Genomic DNA, 23,258 nt, shown 5'->3' on the forward strand with positions numbered 1-23,258 from the left:
GTGGTTCCATTTGTTAGAACACTATCTCCTGGGCCATACAAAAAAAGCTAAGTCCTAAACAATAGTCCTCTTAAAGTGTTCAAACTCTTATTCTTCCTGAACAACCCCCTCTCTCTGTATACACAGCACACATGTACGGTTCAAACTCTGATCCTTCCTGGACAACCACATTTCTCTCTGTATACATAAGCGTGCGCGCGCGAGCACACACACACACACACACACACACACACACAGCACTCATTCTCCAAGATAAATATGACCATTTCTTTAAGCTCTTCCATGTGGCATGGTGTGCAATCCTCCACAGGCTGGTTGCTCATCAGTTTGTCCAACATCCCTCAGAACACATTCCCAGGTGAAAGTGACAATGGGGAGTGGGAATATCATCTGCCTTATTCTGAACACTAGTTCTTAGGAAGAGATTCCTGTGAGCTCACATTCACCTAAAATGTCTGATGTTCATGTGTGCTGCTGTGCCCTCACCATGCCTTGAGAATTTCATGGCAAAGTGAAAAAAAAGCAGTGGATAAGAAGTTAAAACTTTCAGAAGTAAGTCCAACCTCTGCTTCTTGTTAGCTGTGTGACTTCAAACAAGTCTCTTAAATTCCTTAAAGCTCAAAAAGCTATGACTGGTTTTCAATTGTAACTTAACATAAAGTATTGTTTTAAATTTTCAACTACCAAATAAATAAATAAATAAATTTTCAACTACCTTACCAAAGGTGTGGATGTCAAGAAGCTGGTCCCAAGTAGGATAACCTGAGGAAAGGGTGATGAGTGATTTGCTGAGGTTAAAGAATAAGGATGCATATAATTGTGTGGTTGTGAGGGGTGGTGTTTTAAGGGAGGAAACTAGACCATAGGGTTAAGAATTAGACTCTGCCTGAAGACTTTTCTCCTAGCTCTCTATAAGTTTAGCTATTTCATCTTTTCAAAAGGAATCCTTCCCTGACTACCCTCTTTAAAACTGTGCCACCTCATTGTTATCCTATTATCTTAATTTTCATTCTAGTCCTATCACTATATGAAAAGTTATATAATTAGTTTTTTATTGATTTATTGTCTCCCTGTATAAACTCTAAGCTCCACGAAGGCGGAGAATGTTTTGTTCATTGTTGTATCTCCAGCACATAGAGCAGTACTTGACATTCAACAAATATTTCTTAAATGACTGAATAACTAATGAATGAATGAATGAGTGAATAAGTGAATAAAAGCATAGCTCTGCTGACTCACAATATAGGATGCAGACGAAATGTGTCATGGAAAACATTTTCTACTGCAGCCTGTGAACAACAACTTCTGCCTCTCCCCCACCAAGGGCCTTCGTTAGTTAGAATTCCTCAAAAAGAGGACTAAAAGTTCCAGATTACAGGCTGAGAATTTCAGGACCTCTTTGGTTTTCTGTTCCCAGTTGGCACAGACTCCACTCTAAACCACCAGCTGAAAGCCCTTCCCTCAAGAATCACTGCCCATACTGATCTCATGTGGCCAAAGACTATATACATATTTGAATATATACCCAAGAACATCAGTTTCCTCCTATTCCTTACATGGATTTATTTCAGGCCTGTTTTATGGGGGTGGAGGGGCCAAGGGGACTTATTCCAATTCCATTTCAAGTATGTCATTAGACCAAACAGGGTAGAAAGGACTTGTTGGAAAAGAGAAGCAAGGGTTTAAAAGCCCCTTCAGAGGAAGTACAGTGCTTTCAGGTTTAGGCTCAGATCTTTCTGGAACAGCCAAACCCAGTCATGAATCAATTCAAGACTGGGATGGGCAGTGAATGCTTCCCTCAGTATCAGGCCAAGTATTTACTTTTGGAGCCTAATCTGGATAGTTCCATTTTTGGGCTTCATGACTCATTCAACCAGCTACCCTCTCCGACCCCCATGTCCAGATTATTTATTTATGAGTTTCATTTAACAGTAAACTACTGGGCAGTCAGGACACTAAATGTTCATCTTCAAATTAAGCATGAGGATTTGCTCATAGTCTCCCTTTCTTTCTTTCTTTCTCTCTCTCTCTCTCTGCCTCTCTCTCTCTCTCTCTCTCTCTCTCTCTCTCTCTCTCTCTTTGTCTCCCCACCCTCACTCTGTGCTTTAATTAAGCAAGCCAGGAATAGCCCTAGACTTAGAAGAAGTATATAGCTTGGTAGCTAAGAACTCAGGCACTAGAGCCAGCCTACTAAGGTTCAACCTTAGTTCTGCCAATTACTGTTTGTGTGACCAGGAACAAGTTTTTATTTTAATGCTAGTTAGTTAACATTCAGTGTTGTATTAGTTTCAGGTGTTCAATATAGTGATTCAACAATTCCATAAGTAACTCCAGTGCTCATCATGACACATATATTCCTTCATCGCCATCACCTATTTAATCCATCCCCCATCAATCTTTCATTTGGTTACCATCAGTTTGTTCTCTATAGTTAAGAGTCTGTTTCTTGGTCTCTCTCTCTTCTCTCTCTTTTTCCTTTTCCCATTTCTTTTGTTTCATAAATTCCACATATGAGTGAAATCATATGGTATTTATATTTCTCTGATTTATTGCACTTAGCATTACACTCTCTAGCTCCACCCATGTCATTGCAAATGACAAGATTTCATTCCTTGTTTATGGATGAATAATATTCCATTGTTGGTGTTGTGAGGATTTCTGCATCTATGTTCATCAGGGATATTGGCCTGTAATTCCTTTTTTTCATGGTGTTTTATCTGCTTTTGGTATCAGGGTAATTCTGACCTCATATAATTACACTTGGAAGTTTTCCTTCCTTTTCTGTATTTTAGAATAGTTTGAGAAGAATAGGTATTAACTCTTCTTTAAATGTTTGGTGAAATTTGCCTGTGAAGCCATCTGGTCCTGGACTTTTGTTTTGTGGGAGTGTTTTGATTACTGATTCAATTTCTTTGCTGATAATTGGTATGTTCAAATTTTCTATTTCTTCCAGTTTCAGTTTTGGTAGGTTATATGTTTCTAGGATTTTATCCATTTCTTCTAGGTTATCCAATTTTTTGGCATATAGTTTTTCATAATATTCTCTTATAATTGTTTGTATTTCTGTGGTATTGGTTGTTATTACTCCTCTATCATTTGAGACTTTGAGTCCTTTCTCTTTTTTTATGGATAAATCTGGTTAGAGGTTTATCAATTTTATTGATTTTCTCAAGGAACCATCTCCAGGTTTCATTGATCTTTTCTATTTTTTTTTAATTTCCATATCATTTATTTCTGCTCTGATATTTATTATTCCCTTCCTTCTGCTGGTTTTAGGTTTTGTTTGTTGTTCTTTTTCTAGCTCCTTTAGGCATAAGGCTAGGTTATTTGAGATTTTTCTTGCTTCTTGAGGTAGCCCTATTGCTATAAAATTCCATTTTAGAACCACTTTGGCTGCATCCAAAAGGTTTAGACTGGTTTTTATTTCAATTTGTTTCCATGTACTTTTTAAATTTTTTTTCTTTTATTTTCTGGTTGACCCATTCATTGTTTCATTTAACTTCCATGTTTTCTGGTCTTTCCAGAATTTTTACTTGTGTTTGACTTCTAGTTTCATAGCATTGTAGTCATAAAAGATGCATGGTATGACTTCAATCTTTTTTAATTTTCTGAGGCTTCTTTTGTGGGCTAATATGTGATCTATTTAGAAAATGTTTCATGTGAACTTGAAAAGAATGTGTATTCTGCTGTTTTAGGATGGATTGTTCTGAATATATCTGTTAAATCCATCTAGTCCAGTGTGTCATTCAAAGCCATTGTTACTTTTTGATTTTCTGTTTAGACGACCTGTCCATTGATGTAAGTGGGGTATTAAAGTCCCCTACTATCATTGTATCATCATCAATTAGTTCCCTTATGTTTGCTATTAAATGTTTTATATATTTGGGTACTCCCATTTTGAGTGCACAAATATTTATAGTAATTATATCTTCTTGTTGGACTCTCCCCTTTATGATTATATAGTGCCCTTCTTTGTCTCTTGTTACAGTCTTTGCTCTAAAGTCTATTTTTTCTGATATATGAATTGCTATTCTGGCTTTGTTTTGACATCCATTTGCATGATAGATGTTTCTCCATCCCCTTTCAGTCTGCAGGTGTCTTTAGTTCTAAAATGAGTCTCTTGTATTAAGCATGTAGATGGGTCTTGGTTTTATATCCATTCTGACACCTCATGTCTTTGGATTGGGGCATTTACTATTTACATTCAAAGTAATTATTGAAAGATATGCATTCACTGCTATTTTAGTACTTGTTTTGTGGTTGCTTCTGAAGATTTTCTCTGATCCTTTCTTGTCTTTCTTTCATGGTTTGCTGGTTTTCTTTAGTCGTATATTGGATTTCTTGCTCTTTTTTTCTTTCCATATTTATTAGTGGTTTTTGATATAGGGTTACCATTAGGTTTGCATAGAACCTATTCTGCATAAAACACTCTATATTAAGTTGATGGTCATTAAGTTTGAATGTTTTTAATGTTTATTCTTTTTTTTTTTTGAGAGACAGAGCACAAGTAGGGGAGGGGCAGCAAGAGAAAGAGAGAGAGAGAGAGAGAGAGAGAGAATTTGAAGCAGGCTCCAGGCTCTGAGCTGTCAGCACAAAGCCCGATATGGGGCTCGAACATATAAACCATGAGATAATGACCTGAGCCGAAGCTGGATGCTTAACCAACTGAGCCACCCAGGTGCCCCAAGTTGATGGTCATTTAAGTTTGAACCCATTCCCTCCTCTCCTCCCCATGTTTTCAGTATATGATGTCATATTTTACATCTTTTTATTTTGTAAGTTCCTTGAGTGATATTTTACAAAACATATTCATTTTTGCTGCCTCTGTGTTTCTCCTACCTTCATACTTTCACTTTTGGTCTTTCATTTCACTTAAAGATCCCCTTTAATATTTCTTGCAGGGCTGCTTTAATGGTCATGAACTCCCTTAGTTTTTATTTGTCTGAGAAACTCTTAATCTCTCTGTCTATTCTAGATTAGAGCCTTTCTGGGTAGTGTATTCTTGGCTGTAGATTTTTCTCTTTCAGCACTTTGAATATATCATGCCACTACCTTCTGTCTTGGAAGGTTTCTGCTGAAATATCCCTTGATAACTTTATGGTGTTTCCTTTGTATATAACTGTCTTCTTTTGTCTTGCTGCTTTAATTTTTTCTTTATCACTATATTTTTCCATTTTAAGTATAATATGGCTTGTTATGGATTTTTTAAAATTTTTTTGGAGGTTCTCTGTGCCTCTTGGATCTGGATATCTGTTTCCTTCCCCGAATTAGGGAAGTTTTTGGGTATTAAATACCTAATAAAATAAATTTTCTTTCCCTTTTTTTCTCTCTTCTTCTACTGAGACTCCTATAATGAATGTTATTAAGTTTGATGGAGTCACTAAGTTCCCTAAGTCTATTCTTGTTTTGCATAATTCTTTTTTCTCTCTGTTTTTCAGCTTGATTACTTCCCATTACTTTATCTTCTAGGTCATTAATTTGTCCCTATGCTTCTTCCATCCTGCTATTTATTCCATCAAGGGTGTTTCTCATTTTGTTTATTTAGACCTTTATCTCTGCTATGTTTTTCCTTATGTTAAGTGTCTCATTGATACTTTCCACTGTTTTCTCAAGTCCAATATCTTTGTCATCATTACTTTAAATTTCTATCAAGCATGTAACTTATATCTGTTTCATTTAGATCTCTGGCCATGGCCTTGTCCTGTTCTTTCATTTGGGACAAATGCCTCTGTCTTTTCATTTTGTCTATTTCTCTCTGTTAGGAAAGGCAGCTAAGTCCCTTCTTAAGTGTAATGGTCTTATGAACAAGAGGTCTTATAGTGTCCTGAAGTGTAGTGTCCCTTGTTCCCCAGGGCCTTGTGCTCTGGGGAGTGTCTCCAATTTGTGCTGCATGTGTTCTACTGTTGTATCCTAGCCACTTTATCCTTCAGGCCAGTTGTCTGAAGAAACTCTCTTTGCCTGTCATGGGCAGTGTTTGGCCCATGGCCTGAATGTGGTGAGTTTTTTTTTCCTAGATGTGCTCTTGTCTGCTTGTGAAATGAGACCTGTTGCCAACACTACAAGAACCATGGCTCCACAAAACTCTCACATCAGGAGTTTCAGTGTAAGCAGGGTTTGGGGCTTGTCTTCTGGGGGAGGGTACCTTTGCAAGTGTGACTGGGAAGAGCAGTTCCATCAGTGTATGGGGGCAGGGCTTGATGTAAGCAAGTAAGGTAGTCAGTGTCAGTGCTGCTGTGCTGTTTTCCACAGTTGGCCTTGTACTTGCTAAGGGGTAGGGGAGGGATGTGGCACAGGCCAGTTCCTTTCTTCTCAGAGGGGTCTGTATGTGAATGCTGGTTCTGTAGGGCACACTCCAAGATGAGCAAATAACCTTCCCACTGTGTGCCCCCAGGCACTCTTCAAATTGTTGTTTCCAGGCTGTTTGTCCCAGGGCTGTTTGTACTGCTTTCACTCCTAGAACAGCCCCAATGCCCTCTGGGCTCTCCCTGAGCCACTAACCTTTAGAACTCCAGGTTTTAAGCCTGGCTGGTTGCAAGAACTCATGAATTCAGTCCCTCTCACTTTCCAAGCCAATTGCTATGGGGAATCATCATCCATGTCCTCCCCCGTGTGCTAGTCTGTTTCTTGCCCTTCTCTACAACTGTAGCTCCCTTCCCACTGCAGCAGCCATTATCTGCTTCTCTCCCAAACTGTGTCTCTGCACTTCCTGCCTTCTTCAATGTGGCCTATTCTCTACCTTTAGTTGTGGAGTTTGTTCTGCCAGTCTTCTGGTCATTTTCTGGGGTATTTACAATTATTTGATTGTTATCTAATTATATTTGTGGGATGAAGCAAGCATAGGGTCACCCTACTCTGCTGTCATCTTTCTGCTGTCTCTCTATTTAATGTCTCTGAGCCTCACTTTTCTCATCTTAAAAATGAGGAGAATGGTATAATGCCCTTCACTTGGAGCAAGCCTCATACTCCCACTACCCTAGTTTCCTCATATGTGAAACAGATTCATACAGTTGTTGATGAGGGTTTAAAGAATCAATACATGCAAAGCAATTAGAACAATGCTGGCACACAATAATTCTCAATAAATACTAACAAATACTATAATTTAGGGTTTGAATACTATCTCTGCCCCTAACTTTAGGCAAATGATATACTCTTCAACCCTCAGTTTCCACATCTATAAACAGGAGAAACAAATAATACCTACCAAAGAAATGATGAAATAAATGATTTGAAAGTGCTCTATGGAGTAAAAAATTGTTTAAAATGTGAAGAATTGTTTATAGTAGAATAAGGTAGGGGGCATACTAAATGGAGATTCTACCTATTCAAGGCTCCCTGCTGCTACCTCCCAAATTCTGAATAGGCCTATTTCTCATCAGGCACCATTTGGCAATACATGTGTGGAGAAGATTTTTCATCTCTCCCAGATTTAGTTTCCCTAACTTTAAAGTACAAACACTGTTGTGAGATTTACATGAATTCATGTGTGTGAAGGTGCTTTTAAAATGCAAAACACCAAACAAATGTGAGGAATTATTATTGTATTAAAATAATAAAGGCTATCATTAATTGAACGCTTGCTATGTGAAAGACCATACCAAGTGCTTTACATATATTAAGTAATTTCATCCTCATAATAATACCAATAACCAGGTATACTATTATTGAAGTTTCACAGATAAGGTATGGTGGTTAATTTTATGTGTTAAACTGACTGGACCACCATGCCCAAATATTTGGTCAGACATTAATCTGAATATTTCTGTGAAGGTATTTTTTGATGAAATTAACACGTAAATCAGTGGATTTTGAATAAAGCAGATTATATTCCATAATGTGGGTGGGGCTAATCTAATAGATTGAAGGTTTTAATAGAACAAAGATTGACCTCCCCTGAGCAAGAAGGGATTCTGCCAGCAGACTGCCTTTGGACTCAGACTGCAACTCTTCTCAGATTGCTGGCCTACCCTGCATATTTTGGACTTGCACCTCTATATTCACATAAACAAATGCCTTAAAATCTCTCTCCATCTCTCTCTACAGACGTACATACGCACACACCCTGTTGCTACTGTTTCTCTGGAGAACTCTAATACATAGGAAACTGAAGATTAGAATGGTTAAATCCCTTGCCCACAATTACACAGCTAGTCAGTAGCAGAGCCAGAAACATAAGGATCATCTTCCTTGTTTCTGCCCTGTTCTGCATCTCTTTCAATCAATCCAGCAGCAATAAGCATTGAATCCATCTCCAAAATTGATGTTAAATATTCCCTCTTCTCCCCAACCTCACTGACTTCATCTCTGCAGCAGCCTCTTAATTGGGCTTGCCATCTCCACTTTCATCCTCCTCAATCCATTCTCTATAGATTCTTGTTAAAGTCAACTTCTCAGATTAATAAGCCAACCCCATCATTCCACTGCTTCAAATGATTCCTATTGTACTTAGAATGAATAGCACTTGCCAGTGTCCAGCACTGTCATGTACACTGTGAGCATATTAACTCAATCCTCACAATAACACTATGGGTAGTACCATTATTATCCCCATTTTTGAAAGGGCAAAACTGAGCCACAGAAAGTTTAGGCAACATGCTTATGATCACAAAACTAGGAAGCAGCAGAGTCAGAATTGAACCTGAGCAGTCTAGTTCCAGAGTGTGTGCTATTAACCACTGAATCATACTGCTTTTGAGGATAGTTGATGCACACCCTCCCTGGGCCTACAAACTCCCTAAGCCTTCAAGGCCTTGTGTGAGCTGGTCCCTCCCTGACTCTCTGTCTTCCTATCATGCCACTTGCCCTTCTCTCCCTGTGCTCCAGTCACACTGGCCTTCTTTCTATCCCTCAAACATAACAAACTATTTCAACCTCAAGAACTATGCACATGCTATTCCTGCTGCCTCCCCTAAACTCCTCAAAAACCTCACTGTCTCTTTCTTTTTCTTTTTTTTTCTTTATTTATTCTTTATTGTAATCCAAAGTTGTTAGGATCTTTCCCCAAATTTCTACACAGCTGACTCAACTTAATGTCACTTCCCTGGGTATGCCAGGAAGGTCCTTTGACATAATGTTTCTTCATGACGGTAAGGCATCTCAGACCTAGCTGAATGCATTTGTTCCCCCTACCACCAACACCACTGTCTGGTTTCCATTACTGACCAGCTTAATCACTTGCAGAACTAGTCATGCTCTAACACACACACACACACACACACCAAAAATAGCATGATGAAAAAACTTCAAAGCGGTGGGCTTCTAAGAAGCTCTTTTCATTATGTAATGTGTTTGGGAGCCTTTCTCAGTCGCTTCTCAAACAGAGAGTTCAGGAAGCCTTGGGCTTGGGTGGGAGAATTTGTTCCTTGTGAATGAAATTCTTATTCCATCTCTTCATGCTCAGAGAAAAGTTAGGTCTGTTCTTTTGAGGTCTGAATTCAGGGTAGAAGAGATCATATTCTGCCCATCCAAGTGTATAACACTATATCCTGTCAAGAATAATAATTACTCCCTTTATGGATAGAGAATAGCAGAGTTAATATAGCCCTTTCCTGTCTACTAACTCATGTGATTCTCACAGCAGACTCAGAAGATAAATGAGGCTATGTAATGGTTAATTTTATGTGTCAACTTGACTGGGCCACAGGGTGCCCAAACATTTGGTCAAACATTATTCTGGGTGTTTCTGTGAGGGTGTTTCTGGATGAAATTAACATTTGAATCCATAGATTAAGTAAAGCAGAGTGTCTTCTCCAATGTGGGTGGGTTCCTTTGAATCAATTGAAGACCTAAATAAAACAAAAAGGCTGAGTAAGAGGGAACTCCTCCTGCCTGATGGCTTAAGCTGGCACATCGTGTGTGTGTGTGTGTGTGTGTGTGTGTGTGTGTGTGTGTGTTGCCTCCAGGTATCAAATGCAACCTTTCCCATGCTCTTACCCTCTCCATCTGTGCCACAAAAGGGACCCTCCACCACTCAGTCTTATCATGTCATTGCCCTACCTAACAAGGCAAATCTTCTAAGCCTGGCATTCAAGGTCTTTCTTGATGTGGTCCCAGTTCATCTGGCAATAATTACTGGATCCAACCACACCACAGCACTCATAGTTTATTTCCAGAATATATGATTCCTTTCATGCCTCCGTTCTTTGCCTAATGTTGTTCCCTGTGCTGGGAACATTTCTTGCCTCACTAACTATGCCTATTCTTCACATCAAGCCAACTCTGTCATTTGAAAGGCTTGACAGTACACCTTAAATACTTTCTATTCTAGAAATCCCTGCCTAATCCTTTGAATCCCCTCAACCATGTTCCTACTCCCCTCTACTCCCACATCACCATCTTTGTACTTCTTATAGCATTTCACCCAGGCTGACTTATGGCTCCCCTACTGAATTATAAGCTCCTGAAGGCATAAACCACATCTTGTCTTGACTATCCCATACCTCAGCCTGATATAGTGCCCTGGAAAGAGTAGCTGCTTGATAAACATCCATTTTCTTAAATGACCTGTTAAAATCCATTGCAGCATTGTTTATCAGGCAAATGACTGGAGACAAACTAATTGGCCATCAGTAAAGGACCCAATAGAATCCTGTGTAGCCATAAAAAAGGAGGCATATCTGCATGTACTGATATGAGATAATCTTCAAGAATATTGTTAATTGAAAAAAAGAGTCAAGCACAGACTGTTGAATATGCTACTAACTGTATGAAGACAAGAAAGTGTCTGTGTGTGTGTGTGTGTGTGTGTGTGTGTGTGTACATAAGTAAAATCTTGTAAAGGCATGGAATATAGATATACAAACACTTAAGAAACTTATAACAGTGGTTATCTCTAGACGACGTGACTAAGAACCAGGGGAAGGAGAAAGACTTATGAAGACTTAATTTTTACCTCAATCCCTTCTCTGCTCTTTAAATTTTGCACCAAGTGCATATATTACCTATTCAGGATAAATAAATTTTGTCATGCCCCTATTACATGGGGGAGGGAACATATTGAGATGTTATTAAGTATTGACATAAATTTCTTTTTCAGATTAGCTAGAAAGGACCCTGAGGAATGTAATATAATTAGTTGACGATTGTAATCAAATGAAGTTGTGGTTCTGAGCCAACTGGGATGGGCTCTGGCTCTGAAGGGAATATAAAAATAAAAAAAATAAACCTTTTTATACTTTTACTCTGCTCCAGGCATTGTTCACAGTACCTTACATGCATTCACTCATTTAACCTTCACAACACTATCAAATGGGTAGTTACTACCATCTTTCCAACTTTAAAAATAAGGGGACTGAGGAGTTAAGTAAGCTGTCTAAGACCACACAAACAATAAGCAGCCAGAGCAAGTATTTGAATGCAGGGAATCAGGTTCCAGGGTCTGTACTCCTAAACATTCCACTATGTTGCTAACACCAACACAGAGTGATGAAAGCTAGAGAACTCTGCTGTATCACCAGCACTTAGCAGTTTATAAACAATCAATAAATACATTGGATAAATGTGTGAATAGATGGATGGACCAATAATTGGATGTGTGCATGGGTGAGTAAATCAATGAGGGGATGAGGGATGTATAGAGGGATGGGGGTGTGTGAATGGGTTGTAGCTAGGTGGGTGGGTTGTGGAAAGAGTAAGGCTTTTTTAATCAGATCTTGATTTGAAATCTGATGCTTCCCTTTATTTAACCTTGAGCAAGATACTTAAATTCTCTATCCCTGTTTCTAAGCTGGACCAGGCTATGAACTCTGAGAGGCAGGGACATTTTTCTGGTTTTTTTGTTTGTTTGTTTTTCCCCTGCTATACCATACCACTGTACCCCCAATGACTAGAAGAGTGCCTGTAACATAGTAGGTTTTCAGCAAATATTTTTTAGATGAACTTATTAACTAACAAATGTGGATATTAAATTTTGTAGGGGCTAATATGAGGACTAACTGAGATAACATTTAGTATACCTGGCATATAATAGGTGAGCTTCCCTTCCCTTGCCCCTCTGCTAATGAGGGTTGCAGAAAGCACACTTAACTGGGAACTGAGATATGTGGATTATTTTCCCAGTTACTGAGCAGCTGTATGGTCTTGAGTCAAGCACCCTCCCTCTCTGACACTCAAATTTCCCAATCTATAAAATGAGTGGTATTCAACATTTTGTGTAGGAGATAGGGGGGAATACAGGGCAAACAAAACCTTTTTCCAAAATCTTAGGCAACAATACAACATATAAAGAAAAACCCAAGTGCTCTTGACAGATCAAAGGTGAGAGACCCACATTCCTGGTTACTCCTGCCCACATCCTAGAGTGGACTGGGCCTGCTCTAGCTTGGGAGAATACTTCAAAAAGAAAGAGAAAGAAAGAAGAAAGAAAGAAAGAAAGAAAGAAAGAAAGAAAGAAAGAAGAAAGAAAGAAAGAAAGAAAGAAAGAAAGAAAGAAAGAAAGAAAGAAAAGGCTCAAATTTTGTTCTCATCCTTCATTTTATCAGGCTGAACTGCATTTTGAAATACTTGGTAGTTCATCTACTGTCAGAACTTAACTGTCACTAATACCTCCCAATCCTCTGAGCTCAATAGGTAGATCATCAACTGCCTATTGGATATGTCCATATGAGTCTGTCCAAGCATCTCAGACTCAACATAGCTCAGACTGTGCTTGTCATCTCCCCTCTCCAATCCCTCCCTAAACACTGGTTCTTAATTTGCATTCCCCATTTCTGTGATGGATATAACTGTTCATTTGGTCTCACAAGAAGACTCTGTCACTGGGAGGAAGCAAGAAAGACTAGAGTATGTCAAGTCTTGATTGATCCTTCACCCGATTGATGGCAGTATTTTTACTATTGGCCATATCCATCAGGCTATGGCTCATTATCCAAAGCCAAATTCAAATCCTGAGATTCTGCATTTTTACATTGGCAAACATACATGTGAATTAACTGTGACAATGACTGCAGGTCATCTCCTCACAGTCCATTCTCCTCTTCTCCCTTTGTATCAGAAACCTTGCCCCTGATCATTGGCTGTGCACATTGCCTCCCAGTTTACGTGACTACTTTCCAAGTTTCCATTGCAACTGGAAGCATCCATGTGACTCAGTTCTGACCAATGAGATATGAGGAGAAACATTAAATAGGACTTCTAGAAATATTTCTTTAAAAAGCATAGCCAAATTTGTTTCCTCTTGTTTTGAACCTTCCAGTTGCGTAGAAAGTGGATGTTAATAGATGTCCTGAAAATTCCACACCCATCTCGGACCAGTAAGTAACCTCAACAATGAAAGCCAAATGTTGGGATGGTGGAGCAGAGAAGTTCCTAAAAGTTTCCTGAAGCTTCCGTTATTGGCCCTGGTATGCTTATCTCCTGACTTCATTTTTTTTTTTTTCTAAGTAGGCTCCATGGCCAATGTGGGGCTTGAACTCATGACCCAGAGATCAAGAGTCACATGCTCTACCAGTGAGCCAGCCAGGTGCTCCTCCCCTGACCTCTTTCATGTGAAATAAAACCTGTGTGTTTTAAGCCAATATAAATAAATTTCTGTTATTCATAGCAGAAGCAAATCAACTATTAGACTTACCAATTAGCCATTCCATCCTACATATGCAGAGATTTCCACCAACTCCAATGTTGTGACTTTTACAAAGGTCACATGAAATTTGGCGTAGAATTTAATTCATAATTTCATATGCTTCTCCAAAGTAGAGGCAAACCAAGAGTGGGGCAATAGAAGTTGACAACCCTTAGTTCAGGCAATGAAGGAGTGCAATATCTATAAAGATTTTTTTAAAGACTAAAATGTCAAACTGTTTTTGTTGTTATCACCATGAACCAGCGATTTTAAGCAATGTCAGTAATAAAATACTTCTCCTGAAAAAAACCTTTTTTGGTCAAAGTTCTAAAAAATTGTTGTTACTACTGAGTTTTAAATCGGCACCTTTTATTACTCATCCTTTAATAAAACTGTATTCTACATGGAAGTTGATTCAGTTGCCTGCCCCCATACACAGACTTTACATGTGTTCCTTCAGTTCATTCCATTTGCAAAGCTTTAGAATCACTCAAAGTAGCTTTGGGTGCATTTCATGTCTGTAATCCCTCTGGTACTATATGTTCCATCATTTAAATAGTAGGTTCAAAGTAAACAATGATGGCACAGGGATTGTAAAGTCAAAGAAAAAGAATGTAAGTCACTTCAATTCTGCCATTTTACTTGACCAATTGGAGTTTTTATTTGTGCTTAAAATGTAAAATAGCAAAAACAATACAACTGCAATGTGTACTATTTTTGTTCAGTAAGTGTACATTTTAGGTTATATGTGAGATGTTACTGAATCTAAATATCTTTCAAATTGAAGTTTATTCCTCTTTTTCATTGCTAATTAAAAATTAAAAATAAAACAACAAAACAATTATTAGTCTAATTACTACATGATTATTACTGAAAATAATTTTGTCATATAGATTAGGGAGTATTAAAAATGATTTATTCCGGATATCACATATGTTAAGTATACCACATCTCTAAAGTAGTAATAATGCAATTAATCTTGTCCAGAATCCAAAAAAGCAAGGAACTGGCTCACTGGTAAATCCACATAGAACCAACCCTCTATCAGCCCCATCAGAGGCCAAGAGCCCAAAGAATATCATTTGATCATTGACTTAGATGTAAAATGTCCCTGCATGCATACACCCATTCTTCGTTCATTATAGCCCCACACTCAGCCATCTGAGAATCAAGTGGGTGCTCAGGAAGGAGAGACACAAATTATTTACAAATGAAGCTGACTATAGCACTTTCACCCTCATCTAAGCCACCATTACCTCTAACCTGGACTATTGTAAGAGCCTCCTTACACCTTTTTCCTTTGCCCCACTACAATTTATTCTGTTAAATTTTAAGTCAGATTATATTCCTTACCTTCCAGGAGCTACCAATTTCACTCAGATTAAATGTCCCTGGGACATTGGTTTCCTTACTGTTCCTTAAACAAACCAGCTGTGAGCTCTCTCTCTCTCTCTGTGTTTCTTATGCTTAGAAACCGCTTCTCTTAAATATCTGCACAGAGCTTGTTCCTCCATTTCCTTCACATCTCTGCTCAAATGTCTCTTAATCAGAGAGGCTGTGAGTCATCTGTCTAATATATCATTATGCCCCCTACTTCTTTTTATCCTCTTACCAGGTTTTCTTTTACTTCTTAGCACTTAGCACCTCCTGGCATACTGTATATTAATTTGTGTAGTTGTTTAGTGAACACCCAGCCCCCAGAATGTAAGATTTATGAGAATTGGGAATTTGTTTTTGTTCAGTGCTGTCTCCCCAGAACCTAGATCAATGCCAACTCATAGTAGATACTCTATATTTTTTGAATGAATTAACACCCTCAATAGTACCTGCAATATAAGGTATTTTACACCCATTTTATGGATGAGAATACTGAGGATGAAAGAAGTTTGGCAATTGGCAAGTATTTCAGAGCTGAGAATTGTAAAATCCAGGACTTCAACCTCAAACTTTTGACTCTGAGACCAGTGTTCTCTCCACTCTGGGAAACTGCGTTACAAACAGAAGTTATGAATAAATATACTAAAGAATTTACCATCAGAAGTGAACTCACAGTTTTTTAACTTTCTACTGAGACAGATTTTATTCTGTAAAATCCCTACTGATGTTTTATGTTCAAGAATCTTCATTTACATGAAGTACAGTAACAATAGTCAAATGTTCTAAAAATAAATCTCGCTGTTATAAAAGGCTTAATATAAATTCCGAACACTTTGCAAATGAAAGAACATGGAATAAAGACCTTTTGACTGGCCACATTATAAAATGGTGGTTAAACAAATACTCCCTATTTTTTTTTTCATAAGTCATTAGTCACATTTTATCTAACATTTACTTCTAGGAATCTGAGAATCTCAGACCTGGAAGGAATTTTGGTGAATCATTAATAGCCCCATTTAACAGGTAAGAAAACTGAGGCCCCAAACATTCATACCAAAACAGTAGCAGGGCCAAAACTAGAGGCTTCCTGATTCTAGGCTAGAATACAGTTTCTTGAACTCTGGCAAATGATTAAAAAATGATTTCATCATATAATATTCACCACTTCAGTCCCCTAAAAATATTATAATACTTCCCCATCAATCAATCTTTAATTCCATAGTCTCCACAAGGTATCTGTTACTTCCTCTTTTCTTTCACAACTGGAAAAACTTCAGATCTCTCAATTAATTTAATCTGTTGTCAATCTTCACCCCTATACTAAAATATATTTAGAAGAGGAGGGAGGTCTCACCCAGACTGAGCTACCAAAAATCCAGGGCTGGCATGTTTGTTTTTTTCAGGCAAATTTCATGGCATTAGTTCATCCTGAAGAAAGTTCTTTCTCAATATCATAACTGTTTATTCCTTTCTGTCTCTTTCAGCACCATTTGAACAGAGGATTCTGTGGAGCAGTGGGGAGGGACAATGACAAAGAGATAGAAGACTCCTGTGCTAGACTCAGCTTTTCCTTCATGGAGCTGTGTGGCCCTGGGCAAGTCTCTACCATTCTCTGGGTTTCAGCTTTCCTGGATGGATGACAAGAACTTGAAGGTCTTTTCCTGCTCTAACCTTTTCTGATTCTACAAACACTTGAAACAGCTTTGATGGGACTCTAGGGAAGGAGGGGTGTCTGAGAAGAATCTCTTAAGCCCTGATATATAGGATTATACACTGGAAGCCTTTAAAAACCACTGAAACAAAATTCTAAGGAAACCGTGAAGAAAGGAGGACAGCTTCTCTGAATACAGAACTATCAAATTGCCTCTTCCCTTCCAGAGCAGGAGCAAAAAAATTGTTAAATATCAGTTTTTCCCCAGCTGCTTCAGGCTACTTTGCTTCAGCTTCGGGTTGTGGCTGGTAGTGCAGAAGTGTGGGCTAGGATTGCCATCAGCACCTGCTAAACCAACCCACATGCCCTCCAAGACCCTCTTGCCCATGGCTCTTATTCCCCGGAGTCCCTGACCAGACTTGAGCTACCCTTGGCTGAGTCAGAGAGGCATCAAAATGCAACCACCACTTCCCCTCTGCAAGGGAAGTCATTCCAAGGTCTCCAGATGAAGAAGCGAACACCGTAACATACAATGAACTATGGGAAGATAATACTAAACACATACACACACACACACACACACACACACACAACACACACACACACACACACACACACACACAAGCACATACTCCTTGGATGAGGGTGGGGGTAAGGAAGAGCTCTCCTAACTGAATGAGGCTCAGACCCATTCCCATCCTCCAGGATGGAGGTTTCTGCAGTTTTCTGTCCTGTACAAAACCCCAGGTGTGTATAGGATGACCCCAGCCCATGCAAGCAAGGACTCCAGGGCTCCCCTATGCAGTTTCCCTGAAAGTCACTCCCTGGACCTCAAGCTCTGAGACTGGCCAGGGTGAGGGGTACATGCAGCCTGTTTGGAGGACCATGAAGCTCTCCCATACTGCCTTCTTGCAATCCCAGGCTTTTTGACTACCTTCTCCCTCTCAAACCCATACCAGATCACCGGCCTCCCTCGAGTCCCACTGTTCTCAGAGAGACCCTCTGCCAGCCCCCCTTGCCTCATTGGTCTTCCAGGTGACCCCCAATCTTATCCCACTCCAATGCGGGGGCAGGAAGGAATGGATAAAAATACGGAGCGGATGGGAGGGGTCTTTCTTCAGCAGGCGAGTGAGCAAGGGCTCCTAAAATGGCCACAGCAAGCTAGCTAGTGTCTCAAGGACGGCGGAGAGGGTGGTGGGCAGAAGCCAGGGGGCTCCCGGCAGGGCGGCTGGTGAAAGAGCTGGGGGTGGGGCTAGGGAACTGAGGTTCAGACAGGGTTAGCCAGGGTTATATGCACTCACCATTCCTGATCCGCCCCTAATCCACTGCATGGTGCCTGCTTAGTCCGGCTTCGCTGAGGCCTGGGTGGCTGGCGCGGGTTGTCTCAGGCTGGCTGGCTGGGCTGGCAGGGCTGGATCCAGTGAAAGCCCAAGCGCCCCCTCCGCCTCCCCTCCTCCACAGTCTTACAGCCCAATCCCCTCCGCCCCGGACCTCCCCTTTAGTCAGGTTGTTCCATCCCAGCTGGCAAGCTCTGCCTCTCCGCCCTGCAGCTCCAGGGGTGCTTTGCTGGGAAAAGCGTAGGAGGAGGGTCCCAACCGACTGCCTTTGTCCCCTGCCAAGGCTTCAGAACTGGGAGGCGGGGTGCAGGGAGAGGATGGGGGTAAATGACCTCCACCCAGAGAAGGCAGCTGCCACCTCTTCTTGCCCCCGACCCCGTGCTGTAGTTAGATGCTGCTTATTGCGGGGTTCCCCAGTTGTGCCAATTGTGTCGAGTCAGCGAAAAGTCCTCTCCAAAGTTGCCAGAGGTGTTGAGCCATCTTCCTGAATAATAAGATCCTGCCCTGGTGGAGCCGTGCCAATACTCTCTTGCCTCCCTTCCCCCAGCCCGCCCTCTGCCTACTCCCCTCGGATCTTCTCTCCTATTGTGTACTCCTTGGGGGCTTTCATCCTCATTACTTTCGTTTTCTCAGAACAACCCTGTGAACACAAGCATTAGTATCTTCATTTCACAGATAAATGGAGGTTTAGAAAATGGAAGGGACATATCTAAGGTCACATAAAAAAGACAAAGCCTCAACTTTACCCTCTGCAGTTTTCCAAGCTTCTTTTTTGCTAGCACAAGTGCATGCGCACAGGCAAGAGCTCGGAAACCCAGGTGCACACACATATATAAACACACCATTCCAGGATTCTCCTTCACATCCTGAGGTATATGAAAGGTATCTTGTTGGATGAATTTTCCATTTGCCTGTTTTGCTGAGAATGAGTCAAAAGAACGTCAGCAAAACAGGCAAACGGATAAGCCACCCACCTCTTCATGATGTCCCTAACTCTGAGCAATGCAACCCAGGCTGGCACCTTTACATCTGCTGAGTGTTGACATTGTTGGTCACATCATACCCATGATTATTCTATGTAGTCCTTACAATTACCCGTGAGAAGAACATGATAGGGAGTGTTAATTAGCCCCTATTACATACATAAATACTGAAACCCAAAGATTGAAAGACATTGTCCAAGGTAGCACAGCTAAACAAGAGAACAATCCAAGGTTCCTGACCCATAGGGCAAGTCAGGGAAGAATGGGGTTACAAAAACAGAGGTTGCAGCTTCAGCAAAAATGAATTAAAATATGACATCATAAAGAATTTCCTGAAGGTGATTTGTACAAAGACATCACTGGCATGCTACGCATACAACCTTATTGTCCTCTATGCCCTAGCAGATTCTCCCCATTTCATCCAAACCATTGTTTTGGCCAGACAGAGCTGGCCAAAGATCTAAGCAGCTGCTTTGATGAGCACCCAGTCCTGGGAGGGATATGAGCAGAAGGTCCTTTGACAAGGGATCCTTGAATCAAATGAGAGCTTAGCCAGGTTAGCCTTTCAACTTCCTCCCAAGGCTGATAGTCTAATAATTCTACAATGGTCTCCTCACTTTCTCACCTCTTAGCCTTCACTCACACTGAGCTTCTTGGATACCCGTCCCCTGCCAACAGCCCAGTCAGACTGTCATGACTCTTTAAGATTTCTTCAAGATCCAGTACTAGACACACTGCCTCTAGGAAGCTTCCCTGGAATACTCCAGGCTCTGGTTTTATCATCTTTTATGTAACTCCCATAGCACTACCATTTATCCTTCTCAGTTGAAAATGATCTTTTACTTACTGGTCGTTACTGGCTGAATTGTGTCCCCCAAATATTTGTATGTTGAAGTCTGAACCCCCAATGCTTCATAATGTGACTTTATTTGGAGATAGTATCTTTAAAGAGATAATTAAGTTAAAATAAGATCATTAAGGTAGGCCCCAATCCAATATGTCTAATGTACTTATAATAAGGGAAATTTGGACACAGATGGATACAGAGGAAAGACCATGTGAAAAGAAAGGGAGAAGGAAGCCATCTACAAGCTAATGGGAGAGGGCTTAGAAGAAACCACCTTGATCCTGGACCTCTAGCTTTCAGAATTTTGAGAAAATTAATTTCTGTTGTTTAAGGCACCCAGTCTTTGGTACTTTGTTATGACAGCCCTAGGAAACTATTACACTGGTCATGTATATGTTTTTCTATGTCTTGCCATTTAAGTGGAATTATAAGGTTTTTTTTTAATGGGAACAATGAATCACTCACCTTGGTATCTCCTACAATGGTGACTATCACATAGGAGATATCCAATAAAAATTGTATTTTTCATGGATGTATTCATTAAAAATATTATTGAACCTCTATGTACCAAGCATTGTGATAGATGATCAGAATGCAAGACAAAGTTCCTCATGGACATTATAATCTACTTGGAGTAGAAGGAAGATAGACAACAAATAAGTAACAAACAAGATAATTAAAGGTTGTGATATATGCTTTTAATGATTATAAACTAATTTATGTGATAATGAGTAGTCCTGGAATTATAGAAGTTGTCTATATCAATCGTAGTCCAGTCAAGAAAATAGAAAATACCCTTGGTCTTTTAAAAAGAGAGCATTTAATACAAGAAATACATCTTACTTGCAGAGCTAAAAAGTCAAACGGGATGGTGAGAAAAGCCAGCATCCAGCAACCACAGAAAACTGCTACCACTCCTAGGACTAAATGAATAATGGGGAAAAGGTAATGTTACCAGAACCCAGAAACTGGTGCTAAACTGAAGCTAAAAGCATGGTGTGGGTAGCCTGATGGTTCAGGAGCCATGAATGAAGGAGTAGTTAAACAGATACTGGAATCCTATAGGACATACAGCCATTTCCAGAAAACACCTCTCTGAAGCAGTGGTGGGTTGAAGGGGGCAGGTAAAGGAAATACCTGGTTTCTTCTTTCTACCCTCTCACCAATCTCCCTCAGGTGTCTCCCACTGAACAAAATGAGACAACAAGGGAGCCTAAGGAATTTAGTGTGCAGAAGAGTGGAGGATGGATCTGAGAACAGACAGCCCTGTGTTAATGTATGTGCCTAGAGACTATTTCAAAAGAAAAAACTGTTGATCCCAGAGGCATAGAGGCTATTGAATTCAGTATGTCTTGTGTACGTATGAGCAGTTAGAAGTGATAAAATAGTGTAGTTGGTAAGAGTATGAGCTCTGGGGACAGAACTGCTTGGATTCAATTATTGGATTTGTTACTTACTTGGGAAGGTCATTTAATATCCTGTATCATGATAGTTTCCTTATCTGTAAAATAGGGATAATAATAGTGTCTACTTTATAAGATTTTATCAATTCATCCATGGAAAAAAAGCACTTACCACAGGGACTGGAAAACAGTAAATATTCAGGACAGAATAATAGAAATCTGGAAAAGGAGTTTCCACAATCTCCTTGCCCCAGACCTCTCCCTTGAAGCTCTGTGATCTCCTGGAAGCCTATTTGGTACTTAGCCTTGCACCAGCTCTCCAATAAACAAGTGCCAAATTCTGTCCTCTTGTCAGCCATGAGCAGCTTAAGGAGCAACACAGTCTTAGGTAAGTTCCCAGTCTCCCACATTCTCTTTATGTGAGTCCATAGTAATTCAAGGAGCCCAGAGGCAGGCTTCTGGATGCCAGATGCACCAGCCCAAGCTGGTCCTGTGTGCAGAGCTAAGTGAAGAGCTGAATTCACTACTGATGGATAACCTGAGACAAGTACCCAGTTTCTCTGTGTTTTAGCTTCCCCAACCATACAATGAACACACTAATTATTATTTACTTAATAGTGTTAAGCAAACGCTTATCCAAAGATCAGAGTTGGCAAAGATCTTAAAGATTATGTCCAACACTGTTATTTTATAAATGAGAAAATATAACTCCTAGGAATGAAAGGGACTTCCAAAGTCACAAAGTAAGTTAGTGGCTGAGCTGGAATGAAAACTCAGACTCTTGATTCTCAACAGTGAGTTGAGAGTGAGTGGTAAGCTTTTACAATAGTAAAAAAAGGATAAAAATTAGAAGTACACACTTACTATAATGAGAGTATTGAGAGCCTAAGGCTAACATCTATATTATAACAATGTTGTCTTGACAAAATGATATTATTTAGCATGTAGATCACTACCTATTCTTATCCATTCATTTATAAATTCAATAAATATATGTCCCTACTGTGTGCCAATCGCAGCATGCTAAACACTGATTACATGGTAATGAACAAGGCAAACACCATTTATGTCCTCATTTCTATATAATAAACAAGTAAATAAGGTAAATAAATGTGCTAATATAGATGGTGATAAGTGCTATCAAAGAAAGTGAAAAGATAAAGAGTACCTGTGGTGGAAGGGAGAGAGAATTTAGATAAAGAAGGATTCTCCAAGGAAATGACATTTAGTTGAGGCCCACAGGCTTAAAGTAAGCCAGCCAAATAAAGAGGTGGGAGAAACTATTCCAGGCACACAAAACAGTAAGTCCAAAGAATTGAAAGGGCTTAGTATCCTGGGACTTAGAAGCACAATGAAACTGAAACCTAGAGAGAAGGGAAGAGTTATAGGAGACAAATTTGGCAGAAACCAGGTCACATAAAGCCTTGAAAGTCACAGTAGAAAATTTGTATTTTATTCTGAGGACAACAGAAAGAGAGGGGAGGGAACTGAGTGGTTTTAAGCAAGAGAATAAGTTGATTTGATTTACATTTGTAAAAGAGGTTGCTCTTTTACATAATAAACATATATTTTATGTTTACATAAATTTTATGCAATTTTATGTTACATAATAAACATATATTTTACATAATAAACAGATTAAAGGAGAGCCAAGAGGTTGAAATTGTTGCAGTCATCCAGGAGAGAGATAATGTAACTTGGAATGAAAGGTCAATGAAGATGACAGATGAGAAAAAAATTCTTAGTATATATTTTAGTTGTAGAAACATCAGAACTTGGTGATGGGTTGGATGTGGAGTGCGAGGGAAAGGAAACAGGAATTATAGATAACTCTAGGTTTTTGAATTAAACAACTGGGTAGATGGTGGCACCATTTGCTAATGTGGGAAGAGTGGAATAAGTGCAGGTCTGAGGAGGTGAAGAAATCAAAACTTATATTTTGGATGTATTAAAAAGTGTGAGCTGTCCATTAGTCATATTAGAGGAGATATAAGAAAGACAATTGGATACATAAGTCTGGATCTCAGGAGAGATTTGCCAGGAGATATACATTTTGGAGTCATCCTCATATAGATGGTATTTAAAGTCACATTACACAATGT

At 39.6% G+C, this 23,258-nt stretch overlaps 1 protein-coding gene across 3 annotated transcripts in view; it reads right to left on the reverse strand.

Annotated features, from left to right (window-relative positions):
- Positions 1–18,412, reverse strand: part of ARHGEF9 (Cdc42 guanine nucleotide exchange factor 9) — a 193,883-nt gene extending 175,471 nt beyond the window's left edge. The window contains exon 1 of one of the 3 annotated variants that reach the window (XM_027053218.2): positions 17,888–18,412. In XM_027053218.2, the coding sequence (XP_026909019.1) occupies positions 17,888–17,917 (30 nt within the window). In that variant the 5' untranslated portion in view covers positions 17,918–18,412. The remainder of the gene's footprint in view (positions 1–17,887) is intronic. The other 2 variants (XM_027053213.2, XM_027053217.2) reach the window with 2 other exon arrangements.
- Positions 18,413–23,258: the final 4,846 nt, after the last annotated feature.

The sequence above is a fragment of the Acinonyx jubatus genome, chromosome X, assembly GCF_027475565.1.
Source record: "Acinonyx jubatus isolate Ajub_Pintada_27869175 chromosome X, VMU_Ajub_asm_v1.0, whole genome shotgun sequence".
Taxonomy (NCBI): domain Eukaryota; kingdom Metazoa; phylum Chordata; class Mammalia; order Carnivora; family Felidae; genus Acinonyx; species Acinonyx jubatus.